The sequence below is a fragment of the Chinchilla lanigera genome, unplaced genomic scaffold (genome assembly GCF_000276665.1).
Source record: "Chinchilla lanigera isolate Chin_1 unplaced genomic scaffold, ChiLan1.0 scaffold00007, whole genome shotgun sequence".
NCBI classification, from domain to species: domain Eukaryota; kingdom Metazoa; phylum Chordata; class Mammalia; order Rodentia; family Chinchillidae; genus Chinchilla; species Chinchilla lanigera.
This window is the reverse complement of record NW_004955408.1, coordinates 24,702,843-24,715,292: the sequence shown is the minus strand read 5'-3', so window position 1 is coordinate 24,715,292 and position 12,450 is coordinate 24,702,843. Positions and strand designations below refer to the sequence as shown.

Genomic DNA, 12,450 nt, shown 5'->3' with positions numbered 1-12,450 from the left:
AATCTGCCTGCCTTAGCCTCCCAGAGAATTTTGTTTTGTTGTTGTTTTTATTGTTACAATATCTAAGAAGTCATTGTCTGATCCCAAGTTACAAAGACTTACTTCTGTGTTTTCTTATACTAAAAGATGTATGGTATGAAGTAGGGGTCCAACTTGTTTTTCTTCTTTTTTTGTGTGTAAGTATCCATTCAACTAAAAATGCAACTGGCATGGTAATTCACAGCACTGCAGTTGCTTTGTATGTCCTTATTTAGTTTATCATATATTGGATCTGTGGACAAATAAGTCTAGCAGATGGTTTTACAAGAGCAGATTATGTAATATTAGGAGTGATATATCAAAATAAATAGAGCTGTTCGAGAAACAGCTTAGGAAGAAGGTATGAAAGATGGAGAGTTTAAAATACCAGTTACATTGAATTTGACCTGTCAGTTGGTGTAAAAACATATAATGTGATATAAACTCTTTCCTGCAGGTTAATGAATGTCAGATGTTCTCTTTGTGAAGATCTTGAAATCTGGAGATTTTACACCTGCCTTCTGTATTTCAGTCGAGTTTTATCACTCAGCAAAGAAAATTTTATACCATCCAATCAGTCCCCCAGTTCCAATTTTAAGTGTTAGAAGAGGCCATATTTTATAATCATGTATTTGGGTCATTCTTAGAAATTCTATGCATTTTTAAAAGGTAAATTGTTAGAAGACTTTCCCTACATCATTCGTAAGAACATTGCTATTTGTCCTGCAGGTCTGGAGCACGAGCACCTGTGAATTTGTGCGTACTCTCAATGGGCATAAGCGAGGCATTGCCTGTCTCCAGTACAGGGACCGTCTGGTGGTCAGCGGATCATCAGATAATACCATCAGGTGAGTACAAGTTGGTGGGCTGACAGGGCAGGCTTACTTTTGCCATAGTGTTCATTCATTTCCTAGTTCTGAGGCTCAAACAACTCAGAGTAAATGGGAGGCTTCAGATAAGAAAAGCGTAGGAACCTTTACAAATCTGTTTGGGTCTGCATATTCAAGTGGGGAACTGTGTATGCCCTGAGTGTTCTTTTAAGGTTCCCCCAACACAGAGTTTTATAACCCCAGCTCTACCCAGGATTACTTAATACCGGTGCACCTCAGAACAGACTGGGGTGTTCCAGCCTAACACTCCACTTTCCCTTACCTGTGATCCCCAACTCCCTCCCTAACAGCAGTATACATGATTTCTCTCTCCCAAGACTGCACTACAAGATTGTCCTCTCTGGCTGGTTGTTTCTTTTAGAGATTTCCCTTTCTCTTTTTAACACTCAGTCTCTTTGCATTGTAGTAAATATGAATAGGAATAGACATTAGATATCTGACTAAGAATATTCCTTAAGTATCTATTGAGTTATTCCAAGTCATGCTTTTGCATACAAGTACATGCAAGTAGCTTTACAGAAGTGGCTGATTTTGGCACTTACAACCAAATTGCCTAAAATCTAGGTAAAATAAAGATTTAAGTTCAAGATTTTTTTTAAAAGGCAAGCAAGCAAACAAAAGCTATACTGCTACTTTCTTCTTTTTTGATTCTTGTTTTTATTTTACATAATAATTATATGTATTTATGCAATGTGATGTAAAATTGCAGGTTTTCTTTATTTAAGTGTTAAGAGACGTAAAAGTTTTGAGCTTAAATGATGGTTTTATCATACTCATCATGCTTTATGGTACTGCTTAATGTTTAACCACTTACTGGTCCAATGATTTAAATATAAGATGACCCAAATTGCATATTTTTTCATTAATTTTTATAAGCTAATGTAACAGGAAATATAAGAATGACAATTTTATCAATATAAGAATTGACTGGTTAAAGTGACACCTGCCCCACATAAATGCGCTGCCTGAATGTCACTCCTGGTAAACTGTTGAGTCCTTAACTTCCTCATTGCAATGTCTGAGGTTTTACAAGATAGATGATGCACATTGCTGTGCAGTTTATAGGCGTAAACTACTTTGGAGTCATAGCGGCAGTGCGGGATGGCTCTGTTCACAATAGATTAGAGGTACTGTCATCACTTTCTCAAGCGTATATGCTGAGGGCAGCTGTAGAAAAATGTTCATTGGATGAGAGTTCCTGGTGGGGAAGCTTTCAAAAAGTCAGTGGTAGCTTTAGTTTGTTCCCTTTGTTTTGTACATGCTAGTTTATAGTGATTTGTTTTTGTAAATAATGTATAAAAATCGCAATAGAAAAAAATCTCTTCATTCCAACATTATTATGTTAATCATATGCAGAGAAAAAAAGCTTAATGTCATCTTTAGGTTTATATTTCCAAGGTACTGTCCATACATGATGAGTCTCCTACTCAGACTTTATAAACAAGATGGCTTTAATACAGTGTGTATGAAGGGAGAAAAGCATCATCGGGGTCGGGAGCCCACATATTAGCCTACCGTCTTACCCTCAGGATGCCTTGTGGACAGTGTGCGGTAGTCTCTGGCTATGTGTATTTTCTGTCTGTCTCCTTCCTCGAGCATGCTTTTTCTCCTTTAATGCCTGTGATTGCCATCTCTTCCTGAAAAGTACTTCCAATACTGTTTGGCTACGTGGTTTTGTTAACTTAGATATCAAGAGAATGCCTAGCAACTACATATACTTGAAGTTTCTTGTTGATTTGATTTAAATAGTAAATGCCCATGATTTTAAATAGTTTTAAAATGTGTAAAAGTTTTCTTATGCAACAGAAAGTGAGGTTTCCTTCTAATTAGTGCTTAAAAACCACAAATGATACGTGTTCTTACATGTCTTTATGTGTGTAATGTTGAGTGAGGTAGAAATAAAGAACTCACAAGTAGTAAAAAGTCCTGTTTGTATAGAACAGATAGGAAGAACTTAAGGATCCTGTGAATTGTGTGGGAATCTGTCACACAGATGTCTGTTTCTCATTCAAGGCTTTGGGATATCGAATGTGGTGCCTGCTTAAGAGTCCTAGAGGGACATGAAGAATTGGTCCGATGCATCCGATTTGATAACAAGAGAATTGTCAGTGGTGCCTATGATGGGTATGTGTTTCAGATTTTCAAATGCACAGGCTGGGGATTTAGCTCAGCGGCAAAAGCGCCTGCCTGGCAAGCGCAACGTCGTGAGTTCGGTTCCCGGTACCGGAGAAAGACCAAAAAAAAAAAAAAAAAAAAAAAAAAAGATTTTCAAATGCACAGCTGTAACCATTTCAAGAAGAAAAAGAAGTGCTATATTTTAAGTAGTTCTGGGTATTCCAGGTCCCATGCTAGGTACTTACTCTATGGGAAGGTGGATGGCAGATATTATTATACCAGTTGATCAAGTGAGGACACCCTCAGAAAGATGAAGTAAATCTTGCCCCAAATCTCACAGTAGCAGAGCCTCTGTAGTTTCTAAGTTTAGGTTTTAATCATTGTAAACTTGAGGAGTAACTTTGGCTTCAGTTCTTTGTTCTAGCTCTAAATAAACCAGATGTTAAGTAAAAAATTTTTTCTTCTTTTCCCCTTTTGGGCAATTGAACAAATCCTTTGAGACACTTCATGACTTTTTAAATGAGCAAATAGCAGTTGTAAATCTTTCAAAATGACCATAGATATATACTTCATGAATAGGTCAGTTGGTCTATTATACTTGTATTACTAATTTTCAGCACTTGTTTCCTTGAAGAAAGATAGCCTTGGAATTTCACACAGAGCACTCGCTTCTGTCAGCAGAACCAGCTTAGTTCCAGAGAACCACCTGATTCATAAATTTAGTGACAATAGATTATCAAGTGAGGAAATGAATTTAGATAAAACCTGCAGTTGTTTCCTTATCTGCTTTAAAATTATGCTTCTTCAAATTTTTAGCAATTTGGAGACTGTTTAGGTTCTTACTTCTTCCAGAATCAATATAATTTGTTCAAAAACTTGTAAAAACATAAGCTTGTTGAGCTGAATGTGGTGGCACCTGCCTGTAATCCCAGCACTCCTGAGGCAGAGGCAGGAGGATTGCCATGAATTGAAGGCCAGCCTGGGCTACATAGTGAGTTCAAGGCCAGCCTGTACTACAAAGCGAGACATTGTCTCAAAAACAAAACAAAACAAACAACAACAACAAAAAGATTATTGCCCACTAATTTTATAATAGGCAGTTCAAGTGTACTACTTTTGGTCAAAGAAATGCTTGACAGTATTTAAAATGCTAACTTTTTCTCTAATCAGTCTCATTTTCTTTTGTAGGAAAATCAAAGTTTGGGACTTGCAAGCCGCTCTGGACCCTCGAGCCCCGGCAAGCACACTGTGTTTGCGCACGTTGGTGGTACGTGATTCGTTGAAATGGGCCTTGGTTGCCTGCTCTGTAGGGTGACTCTCTGCAGATGCCCAGCCTCAGTGTATCACAAGGAACCTTGTGGATCTTGTGACTTGCCTTCAGAGAACTTGACTGTTAATTTTGGTTAGCCAAATTCAGGGAATATCTGACATTTATGTTATATGAGCTCTTAGATGTGAGTGCAGGCTTCCTCTTTTGTAGGTGAACTGGTGTTCTGATAGAGCATGCAGTATTCCTTTCCTTCCTTTCTTCCTTAGGAGATTACTTAATACGGCTATCAATGACTATGTCAGGGATGGCAAACCTTCTAGAGCTTCTAGTGATTCAACAGTCTCCTGGGTCACCTGTGCCATAGGTTCACCACCACTGGACTATGTTATGTTTTTAATCATAGCACATTTATGTGTTGCTAAGGTAATAGTTTCCCTCAATCTTTTTTTTTTTTTTTTAATGAAACAGTGCTGGGTATTGAACCCAGGGCCTTGCACATGTTAGGCAGGTTCTGTACCACTGAGCTACATCTCCAGCCCTTTTTAGTTTTTGAGACGGGTTCTCACTATGCTGTTCAGGCTGATCTTGAACTTGCAATCTTTCTCACTTAGTCTCCTGAGTAGCTGGGATTACTGCATGCACCACCACCCTAGCTGTCAACCTTTACTCTGTGAATTGTTGCTTTGCCAAGAGGAATGATCTATTTTTAATTTCTAAAGTTGATGTTGAGTTAAAGAGTAATTATGTATTTTATGAGGTAAATGTGATGTTTTGATCCATGTATACATTATAGAAAGGGTTAACAGTTAGCATATATATCACTTCACCAGTTTATCTTTTTTTTTTTTTTTTTTTTGGTGGTGAGAACATTAAAAGTGTGTTCTTCTAGCAATTTTGAAACACACTTTATTATTAACTGAGGTTTGTATGCGTTATAAGAGATCATTAAAACTGATTCCCTGATTCCTGATGTCTAACTGAAACTATACCATTTGATTAACATCATCTGCCCACCACCTCACCTACCTTTCTGTCTACTTCCTATTTCTATGAGACTGACTATTTTAGGTTCTGACATATAACAGATCAATATTTGTCTTTCTGTGCCTGGCTTACTTCACTTAGTATAATGTCCTCCAGATCCATCCATGTCAATGCAAATGACAGGACTTCTTGTTTAAGACTAAATAAATATTTTATTTTTACATGCAAGGATACTTGAGCAACTTTTCTAAGATGATTACTTCGAAACAGACATCTGAATATAGTGATAAATTTTTCTTATTTTTTGTAGTTTTATCTTTTGTTTCTGTTTCTTTACCTCTTGCTTTGACTAGGACATGCAGAATTATGGTTAGGGCCATTCTTGGTTTCTTCATGATTTTAATGGTAATGTTTCACCATGAATTTTGGTATTGGCTGTGGTTTGAGACAGATATTCTTAGTCATGTTAAAAAAAAAAAAAACACTATTTTTCTGGTTCTAGTTTTTATGGCATATCAATAATGGTGTTAAATATTGTTTACCTTAGAATTCTAGGGCCTGTTGTGAGATACTCACATCATTTTTCTTTTTTGCCATATTAATGGGCCAGAATCTAGGATACAAAGTTTAATAAAAGAAAAATCTAGAAAGTAAATAAAAGAATTTGTTCTTAAGGTAAAGACCAAAGCTTAGTAAGCCTTGGAAAATTATTTAGGAAGCCTGGATGAGTGGCTCTGTTTTCAGCTTGTGCTGAATTTTCATTGTGCAATGTGAGGAATTGTAAAGATCTTATGTTATTCATTAAGTTGTTATATTTTGTAGGAACATTCTGGTCGTGTGTTTCGGCTACAGTTCGATGAGTTTCAGATCATCAGCAGTTCCCATGATGACACTATTTTGATTTGGGATTTCTTAAATGTGCCTCCCAGTGCCCAGAATGAGACACGTTCTCCCTCCCGAACATACACTTACATCTCCAGATAACAGTCTGCACTTTCACCCTTTCCAGGTGAGTATTCTTAATTTTGCTAATAGAATGTTCCTCCCCTTTGGGCAAATTTTGTGATTTGGTTTTCCCTGTGACATGAACTAAGGTCTATATTAGAACCAGGGCTCTAACATAAAGCTAGATCTTTATAGTCACATCAATAGAAGGTCTAAAATTGGAATCTTAGATATGTTGACTGCTGGTGTGAATGTGGTTTCTGTTTTTTAAAAAATATTTTCCTAAACAGTTTTCCCATTCATATCTATTTAGCATCAGTAAAGTCTCTTGAATTTTATTTTGGGGCATAAGAATCTCCTTTTTCTCTTTCTTTCCTCTCTTTCAGTTCTTTCTTTCTTTTTTAAGTTAAAAAACAAAAACTACAATCCTGCCACCAAAAAAACCTCAAAATCTCTCTTTCTCTGACTGCCACAGTGCACCTGTCACTGCCATTCCCTCAAGGATGAACTAGAAAGAGCGACTGGCTCAGTGGGTCCCTAAAGCCCCCTCATACAGGAGAGTCAATCCAGTGGTAGCCTGAGAAACAAGTCCTTGGCTCTAAGCCATTAGAACCATTGGGGATGGGATGATTTGATTGCTGCTCTTAAAAATTTGATTATTCTAGGACCTTTAGGTTTTTAAATTACTTTTTTAAATGAGGTAGTCATATTGTAGGAAGATGGCTGCTTGGATTATCATCAGGACCATACTGAATGTACAGATCATTTTGGGGATTATTTGTATCTCAACAAAATGTGGAGTCTTACAATCCATAAACATAGGTATATCTTTAATTCACACTTTCACCTTTACCTAAGCATTATTTTGCAGTTTTTCTTGTAGCAGTCTTGGACATACTTTGTTATGCTGATTCTGCCCTTAACTTTTTCTTTTCTAATGGGAACTTAAAACTGTACATTTCCCTCTGTGCATTGCTTCCAATGAGTCTTGTCCTTGCTTTTATTTTTTCACATCCAGTAGAACATAGAGCATAAGAACATAGATTATAAGAGAAGCATGTCAGGTAGAACATGGACAATCCCAGCTGTAGTTGGACTTACAAAACGAATAGCCTTGGAAGTAGGTGTGTCATGAGACAATTTAATTGTATCTGTTTTGTATTTATATAATGTGTTTGTGTCTTTGTACTCAGTTTATTAAAGAGGCATATGGTGATATCTAAGAGATCTATATACATTTCAGTTAATAGACAATTTATAGACATAGTAAGCTTCCACACATTGACAGCATTTGCATATTACCTATAGGTGCCTAGAAACAAGGTTCTTTTGGTTGAGGGTTAAGGCAGTGATTCCCAGTGTTCCTTCTCCTTGGCTGTGATAGAAGGGAAACTTACATTACTTGTTTCAGAATAAGTATCTTGTTATGATCTACAGTTTTAAGTCAACCTTAGGAATCTTTGAAAGCTTACATGATTTATAAAGTAATCATTTCCTGTGTTCCAACACAAGCAGTGAAATGTGTTTGTCTCGTCAGAATGAGTTACTTTTGACAACCTAGCAGTCAAAAGTGAGTTTGTCTCCTCTGAGTGAGTTACTTTTGACAACCTCAGCAGTCAGCTTTACAGATTTTATTGTTCATTTCCAAATTCTTTTTTTGATGAAACATGAAACAGTTACTACCGTGTGGTTCTTTAAGACTTATGTATAATAAGAAACACTTCCCTAATGATGATCTAACTTTGTGTAGTAAGTTATTCACCCCTAAAATTATCAGGTAAGACTATTTCTATGTTAGGAAATGTAGTAACAGATTTATTTGCCAAGTCATTTTTACAAAAAATTACTAACTCCTGAGACTTATATATATAGTAGCACAGAATTTATTCTCCTCTTTCTTATTATAAGATGATTAGGAAATTAGAACAGTATATAAGCCAAGAGGGAGAAAGTAAACTCCTACTGGTGGCTCACCATTGTTAACTCCTTTGGTGTATACCATGCCGGCCCCTTTAAAATTGTGGTTTATAACTACTTTTTAAAAATGCTTCCCCCCCACTTTATTGAAAAATTGTTACATGTTAGCAATGTCAGTGTTTGTCTAAATTATAATTCCTAATTGCCACGTTATTCAATTGTTTGGGGTAAGCCCTGTTGTTAGATATTTATGGTTTCCCTCTTTCCAGTTTTTAACATTTATAAGACAGCACTGTGTTCCTTCCTCTTGCCTGATCTTTGCCCCAGCGTTATGCACTGCGGATAGGATTCTGGAACTGTTTGGAGTGATTGTGTTAAAAGACCCTGTCATATCCAACAACTTGATGGACTGATTGTGTTGCTCTCCAGAAGAGCTATGTCTTACCTCTGGGTATTGGCATTTTCAAAGTAATTCAAGTAATCTTAAATGTCCTTGATGGTAAAGCAGCAGTGAATGAAATTTAGTCTTTCTTGAATTTATTAAGGAAGTGTGTTAGGATTCTTGATCTTTATGAAAATGACAACCTTTTGGGAAAATTGTCTTTTAAAAATCATACAGAATTTTAAGCCAGATGTGGTGGTGCACACCTGTAATCTGAGCACTTGGGAGGCTGATTCAGGAGGATCACTGAGAGAAGGGGGCCAGCCTAAGCTACATATTGAGCCAAAGGCCAGACTACACTAGACAACGAGACTTTGTCTCAAAAAAAAACCCCCAACCACACAAATAAGTAAAATGAAAAACCCAACCAAACCAATAAAATAAAAATCATAGACAATTTTTAAAAGTTTTTTTTCCCCCTTGTATGAATTTATACCTCAGGTGACTAGATCTTCTCAGCTAACAGCTCGGGGCAGTGTTCAGAATGGGTTGTGATCTATCAGTGACTGTGAAATAATTTGAATGGGTTTTGACTTTGCTTTCATTTACAACAGAAGTGTCAGCTTGCGTTGTTCGTAGTAATAGTAAATATTGTCTGCTGAATGTTCTATTTTAGGAGTGTGTGTGTGTGTGTGTACATATTTACATACATGGATGAATGTAGAGATTGTGATTAAAATGTGTTTCTGATCAAGGCCATACTCAAAATATGGAACATTCCATGGTCTTCTCTATATTCTCAACACTTGTTATTTTACAAGTGATTGACTTTAAAAAGTAATTTCTGACTACAGTATTAATATTTTATTTGGAAGGGATAGTTTATTTCTTTTGCATAATTTTGTTCTACAGTGATTGTTAGGGCTCTCCTGAAGATATGCAGCGAGCCTATTGTAGGTTAAAATTGTGGTTTAAAATATGAAACCTAGCATTGAACATTTCTGATACTTATTTTTAGTAAAGCAGTGAGAGATGACCAGTTATTGGGTCCCTCTCTTTGAATCTCTATCACTTAATGGGTAACTCTTTGAATTAAAAACAACTTTTTTGGCCAGGTGTGGTGGTACACGCCTGTAATTCCAGCACTCAGGAGGCTGAGGCAGGAGGATGCTACGAGTTCAAGTCTAGCCTGGGTTACAAAGTGAGTTCAAGGCCAGCCTGAACTGCATAGTAAAACCCTGTCTCAAAAAGACCAAAGGAAAAAAAAATAAAATAAAAAATAAATGAAAACAACTTTTTTGACCCTTAGTTCTCTTATTTGTGAAATGGGTATACTAATAGTTTCTACCTCTTAGGGTTGTTGTGAAGTTTAAATAAATACGATGCTTTAAAACAACTTGCAGCTTCTGTTTTTTATGCTGGTTATTTAAGAAGCAGTCATCTGTTAGGATGCATCTGTGACCTGTGACTGCAGATGGCTGCACTGTGACATATATGGTGTACCCTTGTTTAAGGAGAATAAACGTCCATGCTCTCTCCCCTCCCCCAGGGTTTCCTAGTCTTGAACTACTGGCTACATGGCTACCAAATGCCTAAGGGAGTTCGTTCACAGCTGAGTTATGAAGCTGGAATTGGTTCTAGACGCTGGGTAGATGCAAAGCAGCCTCACTCTTCAAGTACCGACATTTCTCACCTCTGATCCCGGCTCTACTTTGAGAAGGATACTTTAGCTTCACCGACTTCCAGTAGAACAGAAGCCCACTTCCTACCCCCATCAGTGAAAAAAATCTAATGCTTCAAATGTAAATTGTTCATATAAAGGAACATAACAGTCTGTTTTACAGAAGTAACTCAACCGTCAAGAGAAGACTTGGCCTCTAATTTATAATGCTTTGCACTTTGGTTTGATACTAAGAAGCAGCATTCTTCTTCAGTGAAATTTTGGGTGCCAAACACCTACCCAGAATGTCCAGGGCTTTCCTTTCAGAAGTTAGCATTCTCCTTTTGACTGTCCAAGTCATTATGAATTTTGACTTGTATTAGGGATACATATGGTGGACAATGGAAAACTCTCTCTGGATTGTTTTAGTAATATTTTTTGGATTATACTTTCTTTCTGTACCAGTTTCTTTTAATTTAAAGAACTATAAGCCAGCTATGTTATCTCTCCATAGGTAAGATAGCTCTTTTCTTTTATTAACTGTTCTCTGCTCCCAACCATCTCCTGATATTTGGTAGAGTAACACCTTTATCCATGTGCTTGCCTCCTAATTTAAAATACTGTATCCGCATGTAGATATAATGTACATAACAGTTTAACCTCAAGGTTGCTGGAGTCAGGCCCCCTGTGCCTGAGACACTAATGCAGAGTGTGTTCGCACTTAGCCATGGGCTGGGCTCGAGAACCTGATACCAGGGTTGATGTGGATGACCTAGAACCCTTCCTGCAGTATTCATATGGTGTTTTTATTTTGTTACTGTGTGTGTGTGTGTGTGTGTGTGTGTGGTGTGTTTTTAATGGGAATCTTGTTTTAAAATCTAACTTCTAAAGTTTTATCACAGAAATGTTTTACTTGTTGTGTAAGATATGCAATAGAGAGATACCTTAAATTTTTTTGTTATTGTTTTCCTCATAAGTACTTCTGAGTACTAGTGGTCACTTCCCGTAGTGTTCATTCGGCTTCTTTGTCAAAAGCCATCATTCTGTGCAGGCGTAACCCTGAGAAGGGAAGAACAAGAAGGCCCCATAGATAGGGCCTCCTGCTCTGCTACAGGGCCAACTGGTGTGCTGGAGCCTGTAGAGCAGGTCAGGCTGCTACAGAGCTCCATGTGGAGGGCAGGGTGCTCCCAAGTAGGGTGAAGCCTCAGGCCCAGGAGGCCCATGCTCGCCAGCTCTGCTGTCACCTGTTGCTGTGGCCCCTGCAGGCTCTCAAAGCTCTCAAGTGCTCTGCAGCCCGAGCCTAGAATGGCACTGTTGTTTCAATCATGCATGGAAAGGATGTTGCCATTCGGTCAACATTCCTTTTTTCTCCTTCAATATTAGGTTTTGATTTGCCCTTGCCATTGTTTCCAAAGATCAAGGAATGTCAATCCCATTTTAAAGGACCAAGAAGTCACCTCCTATGAATGCAGCCTCTTCCAGAAGAAGCACACTCTCCTCCTAGGAAAGACCCCTGGGCTCTGTTTGTCCTTTGCATTGAGAAGGGTGTGGGGATCAATGTGTGTGTATGTGGTTTGTTTGTTGAGTTGGCTTTGCTTTTTAATTTTTCTTTTGCCTTTTTAATTTTTCTTAAATATATCCTTCTTGCTCACATCCTACTAATTTCTGTTTTTGAGAGGTTGAGTCTCAAAAGTGTAAAAATAAACCTCCATTCATAAGGTAGATGCTGTAAGCATGACAGTGGTTGTGAAAGTGATTTGACTTTGACCGCTCGTCATGTTACAGCTTTTCTGTCAGACTGGCTAGGAAAGCCCAGGGGGGAGCGGGAGGGGCGGAGGTGATTTTTCTGAACGGATGGATTTTTTTTGGTTTTGTTTTTGCATGTTTAATACAGAAGTTCCTCTTGTTCCTTGGGAAACCATGGCCTTTGAATATGCACACAACCTTTGAATTGTGCCTACTAAATTATCGCAGGGGACTTTGGCACCCAAGGAATTCTGACTTTCTGGGATTACAGTAGTAATTCCTGGCCGTACTCTGGACTTTATTTTGCTAACCATAATTGAGCAACTGTAAATTACTGCTATATTAATGTTTTAAAGCACTGGGATAGTCTAATTCTAACTTGTAATTAATTATGTTTGCCAATTATCTGTTTGAAATAAATTTGTGTCTGAACAGCTATTGAAACTGTTAAATTGTACAGATATTATTCATGACAGCTTTGTACTGTGGAATGTGCTTAATAAAAAACAAAAAGTTTGACTTT

At 37.5% G+C, this 12,450-nt stretch overlaps 1 protein-coding gene across 3 annotated transcripts in view; it reads left to right on the top strand.

Moving 5' to 3' along the window:
* The window catches only part of Fbxw11 (F-box and WD repeat domain containing 11), a 131,046-nt gene extending 119,230 nt beyond the window's left edge, over positions 1–11,816 (top strand). For 2 of the 3 annotated variants that reach the window (XM_005376332.2, XM_013509313.1), the window contains 5 exons: positions 748–866; positions 2,922–3,032; positions 4,212–4,290; positions 6,100–6,286; positions 10,071–11,816. In XM_005376332.2, the coding sequence (XP_005376389.1) occupies positions 748–866; positions 2,922–3,032; positions 4,212–4,290; positions 6,100–6,261 (471 nt within the window). In that variant the 3' untranslated portion in view covers positions 6,262–6,286; positions 10,071–11,816. Of the gene's footprint in view, positions 1–747; positions 867–2,921; positions 3,033–4,211; positions 4,291–6,099; positions 6,287–9,636; positions 9,678–10,070 lie in introns of those variants that run through there. The other variant, XM_013509316.1, reaches the window with a different exon arrangement.
* Positions 11,817–12,450: the final 634 nt, after the last annotated feature.